This window comes from Cricetulus griseus, chromosome 3 (genome assembly GCF_003668045.3).
Source record: "Cricetulus griseus strain 17A/GY chromosome 3, alternate assembly CriGri-PICRH-1.0, whole genome shotgun sequence".
Classification (NCBI taxonomy): Eukaryota; Metazoa; Chordata; class Mammalia; order Rodentia; family Cricetidae; genus Cricetulus; species Cricetulus griseus.
Window position 1 is genome coordinate 269,223,735 of NC_048596.1, and position 19,762 is coordinate 269,243,496.

A 19,762-nucleotide genomic window follows, 5' to 3' on the forward strand; every position below is an offset into this window, starting at 1 on the left:
CCACTCGCCCCGCGAAGACGCAGCCGCCGCCAGACGGCCACGCGACGCTGACTACTGCATCCGATCCCGGGCGACAGGCAGCAGCCGGCCTCAACATCCGGGACCGGATCCGGAAACCTCCCTTCCGGTTCCCAAGTCCGCGTTTCGGAAGTGAGTCACTCTGCCAGCACATAAGATGGCCTCCAGCTCATCGATCGCCCGGATTGTCGACGGTAAGGTGTGCGGGGGACCCGGAAGTTGCCCGGCCGGGGAATGGCGGCCTCTGGGGGCGTGGCTTCCGGCGCTCCTTGCTTGCAAGTAGCCGCGGCTTAGAGCGCAGGCGGCAGCTGACAGGCGCTTTTCTTCAGACGGCTGCGGCTGGAGCCCAGCGAGGCGGGCGGCCTCCAGCTCGCGTCTCCGTGTCCCGGCCCGCGAGCTTCCAGGGCGCCGGGGCATGGAAGAGGGGAAGATGGACGAGAATGAATGGGGTTACCACGGCGAAGGCAACAAGAGCCTTGTGGTGGCCCACGCGCAGGTGAGCGGCTGGCGGGCAGCGCGGCTCCGGGCCTCAGCGACGGCTGCGGCAGCCTTGTGCCTGGTACCTTCCACTCTGGGTCGGGACTCCGCCTCCAGCTTCCGCTCAGGTGGTTCCCGGGGACCCTCCTCCCCGCAGTAACGCCGGGCTCCCTACTCATCCCTGGCACCCCTTCCTCGGTTGGCCCTCCTTTCCTCCCAGTGTCCCTTCTCAGGTCCCTGTGTCCCCCCCCCCCCCCAGTACCTTTCCCACACCCCGTGGGTGCCGCGTGGCCTCACGCTGTGCGGCCCCCGCTGGGATGCTCAGGTTCCTGCCAGGCCACGGCGGGTCAGCGGCTGAGCCTGCATCAGGGCCTGGCAGGGCAGCACCGGCGAAGGTACCCAGAGTGCTGGCTGTCACTCTCGGCGTGGAGTTCAACCTCCAGAGACCACGGGGCTGCTGTTAGCAGCAGGCGCTACCGCAGGTTCGCATCCAGATCATAAACTTCCAGCGGTTTCTCCTTCGCTCAACTTGAAAGGGAGTTTCAGAAGATGCAGTGGTTTCCAAGCGGGCGGATTGAGGAAGGGAGTCGTCTGGATTTATGTGCAGACCCAGAGGCTCTGACATCTTGCCGTCTGATACAACCTAGCAGGAATGTGGTGGGCTGGGGAGTAGAAGGCAGGAGGTGTCACGTGAGAAGGTGAATAGCACCGGGAGCTGGGGTGAGTCCCAGCGCTACCACTGGCAGAGGAGCAGTAGGCCGCATTAGGAATTTGAAGCTAGGGATAGCATGCGTTTTGTTTTCATGAGGTTAAGATTGTACGCACCTGTACTGAGTGTTGAGCAGCCTAGCGCTTGGGCCTTGAGTCTGGCTGCCATCTCTGCCCTACTGCTGTATTTGTTCAGACTGTGGACCAAGGATGAGAAAGCCTGGAAGGCAGTGTTGTTTTTGTTGTTGTTTTGTGTCCCCCCCCCCCCCATGCCTTTTGTGACCAAGGAGATCCGATGTTTTTAGTGGGATGGAGAGGCTCTCTGCTCCTTTGGGTACTGGGCATGGCCGGAGCCCTCCTTCCCATTTGAGAGAAAGTGAACTTTGCTTCTCTGCTCAGCCTCCCAGGCCTGCCTCATCCAGTCCAAGAGTGACCGAGACCGTTACCAAGTCTCTCCAGCTGTGGCCACTTTTTTTGAGCTAGTATCAACCCCTGATTTGAAAAGCTCTTAAAAAGTCCCCTGTCAGCCCTCCTCTGTAGTATGTGTGCACAGCTATCCTTAGTCCCTTCCTGCAAGAGCTGGGTATGCAGGTGGGGACATCTGCACTGTCACTGGCCAGCGGCACTGAAAGAAAATGTGTTGTTCTGCCATGTGCAAACGGAATGAGAGAAGAGCCTTCTGTGGTGTATAGGTCTTGGGATCTTAGGGTGGAGGAGCCCAGTGAGGGCTGCAGGAGTAAATAGAGCGTGCTTGGGTAGGCAGGAAGGAGAAGAGCCTGCCAGATCAGAGAGGAGTTGTGTCAGGGTTCTATTCTTCATACCCTCTACTCGCAGGGATATCTCCAGAAGGTTCCATTGTTACTTGTCTCTCTGAGTTACATCTTCATTTGTGACATCGCTGCAGTGTATCCATTCCCAGGTACAGAACGTTGGGAAGTATCCCCTACCCATCTGGTGCAGACAGGCTGCCAGCAGCTTGGTCACTGTCCTGTCTGCAGCCACAGGCATGGATCCTGTGGGGGTTCTTGGGCAGGGACGTGTTGCATCTCAGCACAGGTTTTTCTCCCTGCAGCCTGAGGGCATGACACTTGTTTCAGTCATTAAAGCCTGTGGCCTCCCTCCCTCAAGGCCATTGCAGCTTAACTCTCACAAGGCAGCTGCATTTGCTTGCTGCCTTTACGTAAACTTCCATTGTTGGTTTTGGCTCAGAATCTGTGAGGTTACTTTACATTTTGTTTGTCATTCTGTTGTCAAGGGCATCTAGCCTTTTGGGCTGTGTTGGCTATGAGGTGCAGGGGAAACAATGCCCTCTCCTGTTACTATGCAGAGCTGTCATTCCTTATTGACAGAGGTAACCAGAAAGCCTTGTTCTTTAGTCTGCCCAGAAAGAACCCCCCCCCCCCATCAAAACTTGAAAACTGCTCATTGCAGGTTGGTCTGGTTTTGAAGCCTCTCAGAGACTCTGGAGAGCCCCAGATCATTTCTATAACTATATAGTGTCTGGACTGTTTAGGTGTGAACACCAAGCTTTAGGGGTAATCTCAGTTTCTCTCTCGGCCTTGTATGTTAGGATATGAGTTTTCTAATTATCATTAACTTATATCACAATGTAAACAGTTTACATGGTTATTTTATATTGATGAATGAGGAAAACTAGGCCAATATCCCATTTAATGTGGGGAAATGTTAATAATGTTAACTGGAAAAAGGAAATTACAGACAGGTAGTGTGATTGTAGTTACATGTGACTGAAAGAAAATACGTCAAAATACTACAAGTAGCTACCTGTTTACATTAGTATCATTTGATTGCTTGATTGAGAGTGAGTCTCACTGTGTTGTCCTGGCTGACCTCAAACTCTTTGGCTCAAGCCATCTTTCTCATCCTCTTGAGTAGCTGGGATTACAGGCTGCTAAGCCTGGCTCTTCTTTTTGTTAAAAAAAAAAAAAAATCTTTTCTGCACTGTGAAAGCCAGAGGTAGGGAGATCTTTGTGAGTTTGGGCTAGTCTGGTCTATCTAGCCAGTGCCAGGCCAGCCAGAGCTACCTAGTGAGATTCTGTCTCAACAAAACAAAACAAAACAAAACAAAAAACTAAAACTTTTTATATTACCTATATCGTCATTAACTATGTATTAGAGTCAGGAAGAAGGAGCTGTGGGTGTCATTTAGTGTTAAAATGTGCACTTAGCATGCTTGAGGCCCTGAGTTCAATTCCCAACATCAAAACTATCCCAGGGTTGAACAGGACATAGGTGTGAACCATAGTGCAGGTCACAAAGTGAAAGAAGGTATCACACATTGATGAGATCCTGAGGAGCCCAAGGGGAGTTGTGGAGACAGATTCCTAAGGGGTGGCAACCCCAACAACATGTGAAAAGGACAAAAAAAAAAAAAAAAAAAGAGGACAAATAAGTTTTTTAAAGTTTGTAGTTTTGGATCTAATTTCTGTTCTCATGTGCTTGATAAGGAGAAAACTGGAAGTGAAAATAGATATTGTTCACAAAGATGTCCATCACAGGGTTATTTGTGATAGCTTAGGTAGACCATCTTTTCAGTGCTGGAGGAATTAGCCTCCTTTGTAGAGATGCTGAACCCTGGGACCATGTTCAGTGTTTACCCAGAACTGGTTGGAAGAGTTTGAACTCTTGTCACTGGCATCTCTTGAAGAAATGACACGTTCTACACTTGAGATGTTCAGTGGTGGTCTTTCAGATTGATGCTGTTGAAATAATTTCTTTCTTTTGGTGGTTTGGTCTGGTCAAATCCTGTCTCTCTGCATATTCACTATTTTTTAATCTGGTGTTGTTAGAATTTATTTCCATATTCCCTTGGGTGATGTGTAGCCATATGTTGCCTTGCTAGTATAAGGATGTGTTTGTTTTTCTACATTTACATTTTCAGAGGTAACCTTTCTCCCTCCCTGACTCCTTTTTGCTTGGTCAAAATTCAAGAGTTCAGCTCTCAGTACCTTTCTTTGTTTTCAGAGAGAAGCAATTCAGGAGGCTTTAGTGTGTTTAGAGAGCTAGGCTATTATGTGCTGGCCTACCCTCATCACACAGTCTGGATGGGCAGTTCAAGGGGCTCTGATATTTGCTTGTATTTCTCTGACTCCACCTGTGGCTTCTGTGAGCTTGACTCCTTTCCACGTATTGTTGGGGTCACTACCTACCCGTTAGGGGTCATGGAGTTGGCCTGGTGTGTCTCCATAGCTCCCCTTGGTCTTTCAGGATGCCATCAATGTGTAGTACATTCTTTGATTTTGTGACCTCCCCGCATGGTTCACACCTGTGTTCTCTTCACCCTGGGTGGATGGCTAGGAGGTTGAGGTAGAGCTACCAAAGGGTTGGAAGGAGGTTGGGCAGGGTGCTGGTGCTTCTGGAGCCGATGTCACGGCTTTATCCTTTGTTGGTCTGCCTTGTTGTCCCTGGGGCTCTTTCTTAGCTGTCATTGAGGCTGAGAGGCACTGTTGGAAATGCCTTAGCCTCCTGTTTCTTGGGTCCTGAGGATGTGTATTTGGCTGTGTTCCAGATGTCAGTGGTTTGCTTCTTGTAGGCTGAGAGTCTGTGTGGAAGTTGGTTTCAGGTGACACATTTGGGACATACAGTGACTCCCATCTGGAAATTATCTTCATGGTTGGTTGGGAGGGGCTGGGTAGAATACTGTTTCTGGAACCTGGGGCCAATATCCTGAAGGGAGATGCTCTTTTGTATCCCTTCCCTTGACAGTGATCGGGGCTTCCTGGGATCTTTCATGGCCCTTTGCTGGGTTATCTCCTTACCACCTTGTCAAAGGACTGGAAAAGTGTTTGGAAATCATCTAAGTGGGGAGCTACTGGGTGATTGCCACTTTATCTTCTACCACTTTGTATTTTTATACAGAGTAGTATGTTCCTGCCTTTGTTGGTGGCAGGAAATCCTCGGTGGCTGTCTTTATTTTAGTCTCCTTTGACCACTGACACCTCCTTTACCAGTTTTTGCTAATGGGAGCTGTTTGGGGGCTGATTTTTCACTAGTTTTACATTGTCACTGGACGCTCCCCCATGGCCTCTGCTCTTCATTTCCTGTAACAGCCCACCGAGGCCAGGGTAGGCCCTTTAGAAAGGTTGGTTGGTCTAGTGAGCCGACTGTCTGGGTGCTGATACAAACGAACATTGACCTTTAAAGCTGATGACTGTTCTCCTGGGGGAGGAATGTGTGGGTTTCTGGAGATGGGTTTGTGGATGATGAATGTGTGGGTGGAGAAAACAGTTTTCCTTGAAATGGATCCATCACTGCATTGAGATTTTTCTTAGTTTGTCATGGTCTGGGCTGCCTGAGGGGAAGGGAGAGCCTTCCTGTGGTTGGTGAAGAGGCTGAGCTACTGCATATGGATGGGATAGCAGAGGACACCCTGTGTAGCAATGAGCTACGGCATATGGATGGGATAGCCGAGGACACCTTGTGTAGCAATGGTCCAGTAATGGAGAACCAGTGGAGCACTATTGGCTTTGCTGCGTAGGCCTCACAAGGCTTGTGTCCATGTGTTTGCCTGGGACTGGCCAGAACCCCAGCCCTTTATAGTTGACAACTCAGCAGCCACATGGAGCTGGACAACTGGAAATGTGATGTGGAGATGCCCTTAGGATTCAGGCCTACCTCCAAACTGTTCCATTGCACATGACCTTGACCTCAAGGGCCAAAACCTTAATGTTTGGGCTTCCCTTCAGGCCTGGCTTTCCACATTTTATTCTTTGGGATTCATGTGGTGTAGTTTGTAGTTCAGAAGTGTCCTCTGGTGCCTGCACATGCTGGTCTGCAGTAGTGATGATGCTCATGTGTGCTGGGGGAATAGTGATGCTATTTATGTTGTCAAGGAGGAGCCAACAATATTTTTTTCCTAGGAACTTTTCCTCCCAGATGGTCTCATTTTGTAGCTCTGACTGGCTTGGAACTCTCTCTGTAGACCAGGCTGACCTTGGACTCACAGAGATCTGCCTCTGTCTCCTGTTTACTGGGATCAAAGATATGTGCCCCACATGGCTTTTAGTTAGTCTCTTTGTAGTCTAGGCTGGAGTAGAACTTATTCTGTGGACCACGCTGCTGTCCTTCTGTCTCAGCTTCAAGTTCTGGGACTGCAGGTATGAACCACCTTGCCCAGCTATATATTAACTGTTTTTTCTTGGTAGGCTAGAGACTTGCTTTCTGAATTAAGTTATGTTGATGCTCATGCGAGCATGTGCGCGCGCACGCACACACACACACACACACACACACACACACACACACACACACACACCCCTACCTTAATATACAAAGGAAATGTATAGTTTCCATTTGTAAATAGGCCAGCTGTCTTGTGTGTATCAGGAACACAGTGGCAGGAACTTTGGAAATCTGAGTTCATATTACTACTAAGATGCTGCCATGTGTGTGGTCAGTGAGTTCCTATTGTTGGCATTTGTGTGCACAGGCCCTCTGAACTGGTTTGTCTGAGGTTACAGTGGGAGTTCCTGTGATAGAAAGGCTCAAATGACTTGCCTAGCACCACCCTTCCTGGGCCTGCCTGGCTACAGTGTTGTGCACTTATTAGCTCCCTGGGAAGTGGAGAAAGACTGTTTTCTTCTGCTTGCAGTAGATCTCTGAGAGAACAGTCTTGGCTCCTGAGGGCTCCCTATCTATGTGGGACAGAGTGAGGCTTCCCTACACATAGGGCAGGGCAGCGGGGCTCTGTCCTTGCTGATTGATTTCAGGGCATCCGTGTGTCTTGTGCTGATGTTCAAGCATGGCCAGGCTCTCCTTGGAAAATGTACTCATTCCTGTCATTGACATACATTTCCTTAATTGTTGGAGGGACTATAATCATACAGGTTCTTGAGCAGAGCAGCGCTATTGTGCCCAGGTGAAGAGAAAACCAACGTTCAAAAGAGTTTCTAGAAGTTGATTATAATTGGCTTTTCTGTAGATACAAAGTGACCATTAACCCCGAGATTCTCAGGTTACTTGGTAGTGCCTGCTTTGAGCACAGGAGGCGAAATTGTAGTCTGTAGCCTTGGATCTCCACTTTGCAGCCAGGATTGGCACTCAGCTCTATAGTTGGTCAGCAGTTCATCCAAAGAATGGCTCCAGAGGGCAATGGAACTCAGCAAGAGGGGTTGGAGAGGTTGTTCTTGGTGGGGCATGCCTGTAGTTCTCACGTAGTCTCAGCTACTTGGATGGCTGAGGCAGGAGATCTCTTGAGCCCAGGAGTACAAGGCTAACCCGGACAATATAACCTTGCCTAGACCCTTAAAAAAAACTGTAAATTGTTGAGGCCATGATATTGAGGAGGGATGGGGCATATGAGAGGGTTGGAGAGAGGAAAGAAAGAAATTGTATTTTAATTTATAAATTAAAATTGTATTTTGACTAAAAGTAATTAGTTTAAAAACATTTAAATTAAACAAGATGAACTGGGAGACTGGGAGGTGCCAACTGGCATAAGAGGATCGGTGTGCATGGTTGGGGATCTCTACAGGGCCTTTGCTGCTTCTTAGGTAACCCCCAACTACTGTAGTGTTTTTACAAAAAAAGTTTGAGACTTACTTATATTCTCTCAGTGTGTGGGTGTTTTGCTTGCATGTGAGTCTTTGTACCACATACATGCCTGAGGCCTTCAGTAGCCTGAATAGGGCATTAGATTCCCTGGAATTGTAGTTACAGATGGTTGTTAGCTGCCATGTGGGTGCTGGAAATTAAACTTGGGTCCTTTGCAAAAGCAGTATGTACTCTTAACCTCTGAGCCATCTTTCCAGCCCCCATTTTAAAAGCCATTTTTGAGATAGGGTTTCATGCTGTATGTAACCTGGATCAGCTTGGAAGTCATGGAAGTGCTTCTTGCTTCAGGCTTCCTATGGCTGGATTACGTGTGTATGTCACCACACTCAGCTTGCGGAGGTGGGGGGTGGGGATGTTCATATCTATTTGAAATAGTTTCTATGTAGTCCAGGCTGGCTGGAAACTCAATCCTCAGCTTTGGGAGGCTGAGACAGGACAAATATCATGAGGCCAGCCTGGGTTGCATACTGTGTTCTGAAGTGAGGCTGCTTCAAAAACAAACACCAGACCCAAAACTGTGGTTGTTGTAACCTGGAAATGCTACTGTACTTGTCATGAGCATCCTTTCAGAACTCTTTACCAAAGAGACAGTGTGAACACTTCATTTAACAATTTGTGCTTTAAAAAAAACATCTTTCGTTGGTTTTGAAACAGGATCTTGCTAGAAATTGTGATTTGATGAATGTAAAAATGAGTTGGGCTTGGTGGCACACATCTATGATCCCAGTGCTTGGGAGGTAGGAACAGGATGAATTGAAGCCAGCTATACAGGGAGAGTGTATTAAAAAAAAAAAAAAAAAAAAAAAAAAAAAGCAAGAGGGTTGGAGAGATCGCTCACAGGTTAAGAGCATGTCCTGCTCTTCCAGAGGACCTGAGTTCAGCTGCCAGTACTCAACTTTGGGCAGCTCACAACTGCCTCTACTCCAGTTCTAGGGCACTCAGTGCCTTCTGAGGGGCCTGCACTTGTACCTGGGCATATATTACCCCAGGGAGTTCCCTACCACATGGTGTCTTTCTGGCATGTTGTGCACCATGTACATAACTGGTGCTGGTTGTGAGCTGCCAAGTGGGTGCTGGGACTCAAATCCATGACTGCTGGAAGAACAGCCAGTGCTCTTAACCTCTGAACCATCTCACTAGCTCCTGGATAATGATTTTTAGCCTCCGTATTTCCTTAAGATAAATATCTAGGAATGAGTGGGCTGGGTCAAAGGCCACAGGTTTTGCTGGCTGCCTGTTCAAGCTTCCTGAAAATGACCCCAACTGGGTTCCTCCATGCTGCCCTTGGCCCTTTCTCCACAACCACTGACTCTATTCCGGAGTGTTGGACCAGTACTGATCACGCTTTGTGTTATTTTCCAACAGCGCTGTGTAGTTCTGCGTTTTCTGAAGTTTCCTCCAAATAAGAAGAAGGTAAGATTGTGGATTGGCTACAGTCATCACAGCCTTTACTTAAGACCTGGATGTTTTCTTGGGGGTGCGCGGGTGCGCGCGCGCGCGCGCGCGCGCGCGCGTGTGTGTGTGTGTGTGTGTGTGTGTGTGTGTGTGTGTGTATGTATGTATGTATGTATGTATCTGGGACTTTGCCCAGGACAGGAAAGTGCTCTAACTCTAGGATGTATCCTAAGCCCTCCAGTGCAGAAATACTAATGCTAATTGTAGAAATTTAAGTATGATATAATCGTTTAATGTGGGAAGTAGTGGGCCCTCATTCCTGATGTTCGAGACCTAACAGGCCCTCTGTGTCATTGTGTGTCACTCCATGGTAGGTCTGTCTGTATGAGCCCTGGCATAGCTTGTGGGCCCTGCTTAGAGGCTCCCTGGGCCAGGTTTCAACTTGATATTGATGAGTTCCTTAGTTAATGCAGCGGAATTGTGTGTGAGAAAGTACAGTGTGTCACACTGGGTAGGCTAACGTCACAGTGGGCAAGTTCAGGTGGAACAGTAGGTTGTGTTGGCTAAGTCATCCACGTGCAGTGTGTGGACCCTCCACGAAGGCTTGCCTGCCGACCTGTCTACCCAAGTTGAGCTGCAGTTGTTTCCTGGTGAATCTCAGGTAGATAACTGAGTATTGGAGGTTCCTTTGGCCACAGCCTCTTATCTGCTCCTATTGTTCCAGCACATGCTGTGAAGGAGGCTTAGACCCTAGGCCTGATTTGCTTTGCACAAGGCCAGCTGCCTGTGAGCCACATAGGGCTTACCTGGCCTCTGGGGGCAAGAACACAGTGGGGGAAAGTGGGACTCTTTGAGGAGATTGTGTCCAATGCACACGATTGATGGATGATTCAGTGTCTCATTAGAGCATCTGGGAGACAGTGTGTTAAAATCTGAGGGCAAAGGTCACGGAGCTATGGGACATTGGTGGTACAGATGACAGAGGACCTCAAGGCTTGTCTCCTAGGAGCAGGCAGGAATGTTGCCTTTAACTGGGGTGGGAGTGAATTCAAAGGTGGGTTGAGCAGGCTGAAGGAATAGGGTGGGGCCCGAACATCCTATGGCTCCTACCTCAGCTGCTAATGATCCAAGGTATTCTGATTCTGTCACATGTGTCTTGGGGTGGGTTCAGCCTCTTCTCTCCTGTCTGTCCTTGTGTGGTGACTGTAGTGTGTATGCACCCCACCTCAGTGGATGCCCTGTTAGGTCTTTCGGGCAGTGTCTTCCTGGTACGGAGTCATGGGATCATCCTCCTGTCCCCAGATGGATTTTTATCAGAAGCAATGGCAGGGCCACTGGGTGTGTTCTGAGATTTTCTGTCAGGCTAAGTTCTGACAAGATCCAGTTGCAGGAGCTGTGGGTATCTTCATATACTGTGACCATGTAGCACATTGCTGGGGATGGGCAGTGAGTCTTCACAGGTTTGTGGGGTGCACGGTACTTAGAGCACACGTGGATGGCAGCTTAGTCTGTCCTGAGCTGGACTTCTGGGAGGGGGTGGTATTGGGAGTTCTGCCTGAAGGTCCATCCTGAAGCTGCCCTGTGCTTGTCTCTTCCAGACCTCAGAAGAGATACTTCAGCATCTGCAGAACATAGTGGACTTTGGCAAAAATGTTATGAAAGACTTTTTGGGGGAGAACTATGTTCACTGTGGGGTAAGTGCTATTTATTCACACCTTGGTTTACATCCATTTCTGACAATATTGACATCTCAATGATAGATAGCTCTTGTGCACTCAGTCTTTAAGCTTTTCTCACCTGCTGTGCCATACGGCACTTACTCAGCCCTTCCTGTGTAGTGAAGTTTTCCAGTGAGCACTTTTGTTATCCTTGAACCCGAAGGGAGCTGAGCCCTGTGTTCCTGTGGGCTAAGGAACAATGAGGGCCCATTCCTGGAGGCTCCTGGAAGAGGCTGTGGATGTGAGCATGGGTGTGAGTTGCTATGGATGATACTCAGTGAGGGCCTTAGAAGAAAAACTCTGAAAACCTTAACATTACTGTTTTGGGTTTACTGTCTTTGCAGCTGGCCTGTAGTGGGGAGGGACTAGATAAGGGACACTCCTTGGCCTGCTTCTCTGACCTGACCTGTCTTGTGAGCTTGGGGCTTTGAAAGTCTCCTCCATTTTGTGTTTCCTTGGCTGCCTCTTTGTAGCCTGTCCTCCACAGAGTCCAGTGTTGGGGATGTGTGGAGATCAAGTGTGACCCTTAGGAGGGTTCCTGCAGTTTTTCCACAGGATTTGCCTTCTTGGACAAAGGTGTTGGAGATGCCCTCTGCTGGGAATGATGCTCTTACAGGCATGCTAGAGTGGGAGTCTCTGGCTGAGCCTGGGTGAAGAAGGCCAGCTGGGTTTCCCTGAGGCAGCAGTTCTGTCCTAGGCAGGTTTCCTTTGTCACTTTGGGGCTGTCACAGTTCTGCCAGTCACAGTTCTGCCACTCTGAGAACACAGGGCAGGGATGGATGGCAGTGAAGAACATGGTTTACATTGATGCAGGTTTCTTTGCATTGTAAGAGTTGCAAATACAGCTGAGGGAGTGTACCAGCTCCGTGAGCCCTGTGAGCCCCGTGTTGTCAGACCTTGAGCTGCTGCCAGGCTTTCTTGAGGCTTTTACTCTGTGTAACCTACAGACACTGCAGGACCAGGAGGGGCTGTGACAGGAGATACTGTTGATGTGGCTAGTCACTGGTGTCATGGATCTTGGCTGGCTGTGAGAAGAGCTAGCTGCCTTTAGAAAACTGAACTATTTTTGCCTCTTTAACCTCTATGAGTTCTGAAAAACAATAGATTAGGTCTTACCGCCAAATCAGCACATTGATTTTTTTTTTTTTTTTTTTTTTTTTTTTTTTTTTTACTGTTTTGGGGGATAAAATACACATACTGTGAAATTCACTATTTAACTGTGCATAGTTCTGAGGCATTAACAGTTTTCAGGACATTGTGTAATCTCTATGTTTTGTATGTTTTCTTACAGGAAGTTGTTCAGCTGCCTTTAGAGTTTGTGAAACAACTGTGTTTAAAAATACAGTGTGAAAGACCAGGTAAGGGTGTTGAACAGTGTTTGCTTTTTTTTTTTTTTTTTGACAGGTCTTTTATGTAGCCCCATCTGTCCTGGAACTCACTGTATAGACCAGTCTGGCCTTCAATTCAGAGATCCACCGGTGTCCTTGGTTTAAAGGCATACACACCATGCTTGGCTTGTTTGTAATTTTAAAAGGCTTTGAAATATTCAACCCAGGTATTTTGGCATTTTGCAGCAGCTTTGTGGCCAGAGGTTTAGGTCCCACTCCCATGTCCTGTTTTCTTGTATTTGTTGGTGGGCTTCGCTGGCAAGAACCCAGCTAAAGCTTTTTCTTTCCTGGTCATTGATCAAACATGTAAAGTCTATGTGTTGGTTGTGAAAATGTCTCTTTATAGACACCACCAGGCAATAATGCTCTAGAGTTGTTCCCAGTTAAATCCTTCCTGATTTGATTCATAAGCTGTAATAGTGCTCTGGGTCCCGCCTGGGGCAGGAGCAGGAGATGGAGGGTGCTGGGCAGTTCCGGGCTCTGGTGTTTATGCTCACAAAGATGGACAGAGGCCAGCTTCAGGGTTCTCCTCTGCCGCAGCTCAGCACCCTGTCTCATTCCATTCACAGCTGAGGTGTATACTTCACAGTGACAAGAAGTCTGCCACCCTTGTAATGACTGCTGGATTAAGTCTGCTCTTTGGAAGGGGAAGCTGGTCCCCAGGTGCTGAGAGCCCAATTCCAACAGTCATGTTCCGGTGACACAGGAACACCAAGAATTAGGAAAAGCATCAGGAATTGAAAGGCAGGAAGAGGCTGTGGTATACTTCTCCCTGTTCCTGGGCAAAGAGAGTGGTGGAATTAGGGGCCACCCACGACTCTTTCTCACTTCTGATTTCTGTTGCACATTTTAAAGCTCCCCAAAGTCATGTTCAGGAATAAAAATTGACTAGAAGGATCTTAGACCTCAGTTATGTGGTTACTCTTGTATTATAGGGCTGTCTGTCTCCTATCTTGACCCTCAGGTGTGACTCTTGTTCTGTCTTCCAGAGTCTCGTTGTGACAAGGACCTGGACACACTCAGTGGTTATGCTATGTGCCTTCCCAATTTAACCAGACTTCAGACCTACCACTTTGCAGAGCACCGGCCAATTCTGTGTGTAGAGATTAAGGTGAGTTTTCCTACATGGTGGGATGACACTTTGGGGAAAGGGAAAGGTTGCTGTCAGACAGCGAGTCTCCCTGGCTCTGCCTTGGGTGCATGTTCAGCCTTTCTCAAGAGCTCAACTTGTTTCTTTTCCACACCTTCCTGGTGTTAACAATGAGGAAACCTACCCTACACACCTGCACTTGGAAAGCTGTGGTTAGGGATCACTAGGAGGAAGCATGTTGGGCCCCCTTCTTATTATAGGGTGCACCTCAAAACCTCTCAGTCTTGGCCATGTGCATCCTGCTTCCTGCATTGAAGACCCAAACATAGGGAACCTTTTGACTAGAGACTGCTTCTGTTCAGGAGGGTTTTCCTAGGGGCACAGAAGCCTGTGTGCCCTTCAGAGGGCCCTGTGTACTGTAGGTCCCAGAGGCCTGGATCTTGGACCAGAAGCCCTTACTTCAGCTGCCTACGTTGAGTAGTTGGCCGAGTTCCCTAGAAGGCTTCTCCACCCTATAGAACCATCTCTTCTCTTCTTTCCCACCTCTGAGAAGCCATGACCCTGAGGCGGGCCTTGGCCCAAGTACTTGGGCCTTGTGATCCTCGTGGGGCTGGACGTTACGTCTCTCCAGCTACATTGTCTAGAACACTAAGCTCAGGTTGTGTGTGCTGACAACATGCAGAGCTTTCTGGAAGCCTAGCAACTATCAGATGGGCGCCTTGCAGGCCCTACATAGTGACAGTGGGAACAATGGTTCTGGTTCTTGGAGCTGGGAGCCTTGGGCCCATCTCCACTCCTGCCAGCCTGCCAGTGATCGTACAAAGCTGCTCTGTGTTATGCTCCTGTCAGCCAGGCAGAGCTCCACCAATCCTTCCAGTGAGGGGCTGCCCTTTTGTCCCTCTGGAGGCAGAGAGTTGTATACTGTGAGGAAAGCTGAAAGAACAACAATTTCTGCAGATATTTCTACCTGGTGCTTTTCTTCTCCATCTCATAGTTAGCACGTGTATGTTGAAAAGTATGTGATTTCTCCCTAAACATTTTTTCTTTTATTTACAGCCAAAATGTGGGTTTATTCCTTTCTCGAATGATGTTACCCATGAGATGAAACACAAGGTGTGCCGATACTGCATGCACCAGCACCTCAAGGTGAGAGCTGAGTCTGCTTCAGGAGGCAGAACACAGGGTGTCTGGGCCTGAGGGGAAGCCACTGGGGTTTCCAGAAAACTAAAAGGGATTAGTTGATAATCCTCTTCTCATAAGTAGCTCATAGTTGCTTTATTATTGTTTAAGAGTTTTGATCTTTTTTGTTTATAATTTATTTTTGTGTGCATGGAGGTCAGAGGACAACTTTTGTTGGTTCTCTCCTTTCACTACGTGATATATGAGGATTAAACTGTTTATGTAATGCTGGCTGGTTATTAAGTGGCAGGTTTCCTGCATGCCAGGCAAGCACCCTACCACCTGAGCTGCAGCCCTGGCCCTCACATGTGTTGTTACTCTCCTCCTGCTTCTCCCTTGAAGCCCCATTTGTCCCCCTCTTGTGACACCCCTGGCCTTTAAGCATATCCCCGTGTAAACATTGCAGGGATAGAGACTAGGGAGGCTCTGCTTGTGACGCAGCTGGACGATCTGGCTTTCTGAGCTTGAACCTCACATGCTTTCCGTTCCCATCCATTTTTCTGCAGCCTTTATTTTCCTGATGCTTTTTCCCACTTCAAGTCTGTCATGGCCAAGTTACCATGCTCTGTGTACTCAGCTTCTCGGTGCCTTAGACAGATAGGATTAGCAGGTGCTTCTCTGTTTTTCTTGGTGGGTAGTGCCCTTTTATGCATACATGTATTTAATTAAGTTCACTTAATCTTTGTTTTTTCTTTTGTTGTTTGTGTCTTGATGTTGTAGCCAAGCAGTCACTGTCAAACCCAGCGGTAGGAATCTTCCCTGTTTTCTTCTAGAGTTTTCATTCTTGATTTTAGATCTCAGCCGTTTTGAGTTAGTTTTTGTGTATGGTGTTGGGTAAGTGTCCAGTTTCATCCTTTTGCATATAGATAGCTGTCTGGTTTTCTCAGTGCCTGTGACTGTCCTTTCCTCTAAGCATTGGTCCTGGTACCCTTTCTAAGATGCTGGGCATGTAGGTGAGGGGCGCTCACTGTTCTTTTACTTATTGGTGTATTTGTCTGTCTTCATGCCAGTACCACACTACTTTGGTTACTGTAGTTATTTATGTTGGATGATTTTTTTCTTACTGATTCAGTGGTATGAAATTCCTTCCCTTCTCTCCTCCCTCTCCTTCTTTATCATCCCTTCCCCTCATGCTTTTTAAAGACAGGGTCTCATACAGCTCAGTTGGCCTTGAACCCATGAGTAGCTGCCGTGATGACCTCCACCTCCAGGGAGGGTCAGCGTGTTCAACACCCAGTGAACTGTCAGAGCTCCTGAAGCCTTCTAGTCAGTCTTCATTTAAGTTATGCTTTTCAAATACAGAGTTAGTTAATATTTTAAATGATGTATGTATTTGTATCTGTGTGTGGATATGTGTATGAGGTGTGCAGATACAGGCAAACACCCATAAATTTTTTTTCAAAAGGAAAAAAAATCTTTAAAAATTTGTTGAGTTAGCCGGGCCTTGGTGGCGCACGCCTTTAATCCCAGCACTCGGGAGGCAGAGGCAGGCGGATCTTGATGAGTTTGAGGCCAGTCTTGTCTACAAGGAGTTCCAGGATAGCCAAGACTATACAGAAAAACCCTGCCTCAAAAAGATTTTTTTATGTTCTTTGATAACTTCACCTATAAGTATTTAATATATTCTGCTCATACTACCCCACCCCACCCCATATCTCCCTCTTATCTCCAGCCCCTTTTAATTGTTACTATTTTAAATGAATTAATCTATTATTTGTATATGTGTGTTTTTTCTTTTATTTTTCCTTATTTATTTTTTTCTTTTGGTTTTTCGAGACAGGGTTGCTCTGTAGCTTTGGAGGCTGCCCTGGAATTTGCTCAGTAGACAGGCTGGCCTTATAAAACTCACAGAAACTGGTTTTCTTGAGCAAATGTTCTCTGTATTTTTAAAGAACTTCAGGCATTTTCTGAGGTTTCAAAATTTATTATTCTGGCAAATTTTGCTAGTTTTTACATGTATAAACTATGCGCAGCTTATATGATAGGTTGTTTGAGAAGTATATATCTTAAAATCATGAAACAATGCTCATTCATAACTGATAGCTGGATTACCCCTCTTCTCTGCTGATTCATGTTATTAGTTTGGTTGTCTTTCCAGACTGTCGTAGAGTAACTATATGCATACAGACAAGGGGAAACTGTCCTAGGGTAACAGTATACACACAGACAAGTGGTGGTGCCTCTTCCCCTGTCTTCTATTGTCAGAGCATGCAGACATACTGACAAGACACAGTAGGATCATGTTATTTGTACTTCTGCCCAGTGCTCCCTCCACATTAACGTGAACTGTGGGGATTTTGTGTTGAATGCCGTTTTTCTCAAAATGTGTTTGGATACATGTGTGTACATGTAAGTATACTTTTAAAACAAACATGACATGACATTGTAGGTGAATAAGTATTGATGATGTTTTATTTCATCTCTCTTTTGGAGTGGTTGCGTTCGTGCACTCACTCATTCCTTTCTTCATTGTGTTTGGTCCTGCCAAGTGACTGTTCTCTCTTTCCCCCTGAAGTAAATATCTTAATATCTGCAGCAAATCCTGTGTCCCATCCCTGTGGCCTCTTTGCTCTGAATAGTTAGTTCAGATTTAGATTTGCTAATTTGGGATGTATGCATGTTAAATTTTGGTGGTTACCACAAAGGTTTGTGCCAAGTTATCGTTCTTCTAGCAACATAAGATAGCATGTTCAGTGTCCTTTTCCTTGCTGTTAGCAGCTTAGAGACTCGCTGTTCTCATTACCAAACCTTCACACGCTTGCTGCTTTCTTCTTGCTCATGGGAGGGCTGAACTGGAAGTGACTGAGGCTCAGGGCGAGCTGGAGTTTCCTAGGGTGAGGAGTCAAGTGGGCTCCTTCCTACTCAGGGGTGTACACCTGAGACCTTTCCCAGGGCAAGGCTGCTGCCATCCTCGATTATGCTGTTTTGGGAGTTTTATTTGTCGTGTTTGATGCCATCATATTGATGTTTTACCAGGTAGCAACTGGAAAGTGGAAGAAAATAAGTAAATACTGTCCCCTTGACCTCTACTCAGGGTAAGAGCCACTTCTCATTTGTTTTTTGGTTGGGTGGTGCCTGCTAAGGGACAACCTATGAGGTAGCGGTTTTGAGGTTACTTTGTGAGGTGTTGCTGGTATGTATGTGTGTGAGAAGGGGGTGGGCCTAGAGGCATGCTCTATGAAGTGGGGATAGTGGACTTGGCCTCCTCTAGGAGGGAGGACCTGGGGGCCGTGAGGTGAGGTGAGGTGAGGAGGATGGGGTATTGGGTACTGTGGGGAGACTAGGGTATATTCTGTAAGGTGGCTCTAAGTATTATCTGCAGTGTTGACAGTGGGGTATGTTCTGTAGAGTGGGAGTGTTGTGAGGTTGGAAATATATACGAAGTTCTGTGAGCTTGTAAATGTGTGGGGTTCGGTGAGGTGGGGATGGGGCCCTTGCTCTGTCTAAAGGGCTTTTTGTCCATTCCAGAAAACAAAATGTTGTTCTTTTTCCTGTGTGAATTAGTCAGGTTGCCAGTGCATTAAGGGAAGGTCATGATTGATTTACCTGTGCACCCAAGGCAGCTTGTTACAAGCAAGCAGTAATATGGGGTGAGGGAAACACTACTGAGGGTTCATAGCTTGTCAGCCCTGAGTCAGGAGCTGTCCTTGGAATGTTCATAATGCAGGCTTTCCAGAGCTGGCTGTGGTGCCGGTGCTGACGTGTTGTTGGCAGGGCATCCTTGGGACATGGTCTGCATTCCCTGGGAGCCCTGTAGGTTTCATGTGGGGGTACGAAAGGGGCTAGGTTCAGGGATACTGGTGGAGGTGCCTGGTGAGGTAAGGCCTGGAACATGGATGGCAATGTGGAAGAGACGAGTAGGGCAGAGGGTAGGAGGGGCCCAGTTCCACAGCTCCCCAAGGTGGAGGGAGGGTGACAGGTCCCCCATTTCCTGCTCTCTAGGGTCCTGCCCTTCCCAGAGGTCTGTCAATGGCATCTGGTCATGCCTAAGTGCCCCGAGTACTTGCTCCAGCCTCTGGAAGCTGCAGCTGAGGAGCAAGAAGGATGAGACGGAGCTAGATGGGCTGAATGACTGGTGTGCCTTGGTCTTCTGGTCCCCCTGCATCTGCAGGATTCCTCATGGCTGCCTTTGGGCCATAAACCCAGCTCCCCTCATGTGCTCAGGGCTACAGTGACTGAATGAAGGACCCAGCTCAGTCTGGAACTGTGTGTATGGATATGTGTGGAGACTAGACCAGTTCACTGCCTTCAAAACCTTTCTGCTTTGTCCTTCCAGAAACAAGCAGCGCATGCACTTTGCCTTGAAGAGTCTGCTGCAGGAGGCGCAGAACAATCTGAGGATATTTAAGGTAAGAGTACTCTCCATTCCATGGTGGCTCCCAGCCACAGGTTCTGTGTCCAAATACATTGAGGTTTCCAGGCTGGTTTGCCTCAGACCAGCTCTCTGTGCGTTGTCATTGCAGGAGGAGGAGGAGATGCCACTGAAGGAGGTAGGGGATGAGGCAGGGCTAGCCTTAGCAGGAGGTGGTGGCTGTGGTCATGCTGGGAACTTATCTCGAGTCCCCTTTGCTATTGTCCAAGTGGGCAGCATGTGGACTTGCGTGAGGGAGCAGGACTGAGAATGGGCTTTTCAAAGCTTGTGTCTTGCATGGTCTGGAAAAATGACTGGTGAGCTAGAGGTGCTGTCCTGTCTTGCTGCTGTGTGGCTGGTGGCTTCATGAAAAGGGTGGGATGAAGGCTGTTGCTCACCAGATCTAACAGAAGAATTTCCTTGACCTGGAGGCTGGTCAGAGTAATCAGCATCCTTTCCTGGCTGTCTCCATACCCCAAGGAAGACAGTTTTGTATGGAGACAGGACAGCCTAGGAGTCAGTTCTCTTCCCACAGTGGGATCTGGAGATCGAATTAAGGTTGCCGAGTGACCTCTCTCCCCTAATTTTTTCACTGTTTTCAATGTTTAAGAGATTAGGAGGGCTGGAGAGATGGCTCAGAGGTCTTGAGTTCAATTCCTAGCAACCACATGGTGGCTCACGGCTATCTATAATGAGATCTGGTGCCCTTCTGGTGTGCAGGCATACATATAGGCAGAACACTTACACATAATAAATAAATAATAAATAAATAAATCTTTTTTAAAAAAAAGAGATTAGGATCCAGGTGTGGTGGTGCATGCCTTTAATCCCAGCACTCAGGAGGCAGAGGCAGGAAGGTCTCTGA

At 47.7% G+C, this 19,762-nt stretch overlaps 1 protein-coding gene across 3 annotated transcripts in view; it reads left to right on the top strand.

The window, feature by feature from the left end:
* Window positions 1-285: 285 nt before the first annotated feature.
* Window positions 286-19,762, top strand: part of Ippk (inositol-pentakisphosphate 2-kinase) — a 38,992-nt gene continuing 19,515 nt past the window's right edge. For 2 of the 3 annotated variants that reach the window (XR_003484230.2, XM_027409937.2), the window contains exons 1-8: window positions 286-514; window positions 9,142-9,189; window positions 10,770-10,865; window positions 12,181-12,247; window positions 13,267-13,388; window positions 14,424-14,513; window positions 17,523-17,581; window positions 18,823-18,895. Coding sequence is in view for 2 of the 3 variants with exons in the window: in XM_027409937.2 (XP_027265738.1) it covers window positions 434-514; window positions 9,142-9,189; window positions 10,770-10,865; window positions 12,181-12,247; window positions 13,267-13,388; window positions 14,424-14,513; window positions 17,523-17,581; window positions 18,823-18,895 (636 nt within the window). In the remaining variant the exon portion in view is untranslated. Of the gene's footprint in view, window positions 515-778; window positions 978-9,141; window positions 9,190-10,769; window positions 10,866-12,180; window positions 12,248-13,266; window positions 13,389-14,423; window positions 14,514-17,522; window positions 17,582-18,822; window positions 18,896-19,762 lie in introns of those variants that run through there. The other variant, XM_027409938.2, reaches the window with a different exon arrangement.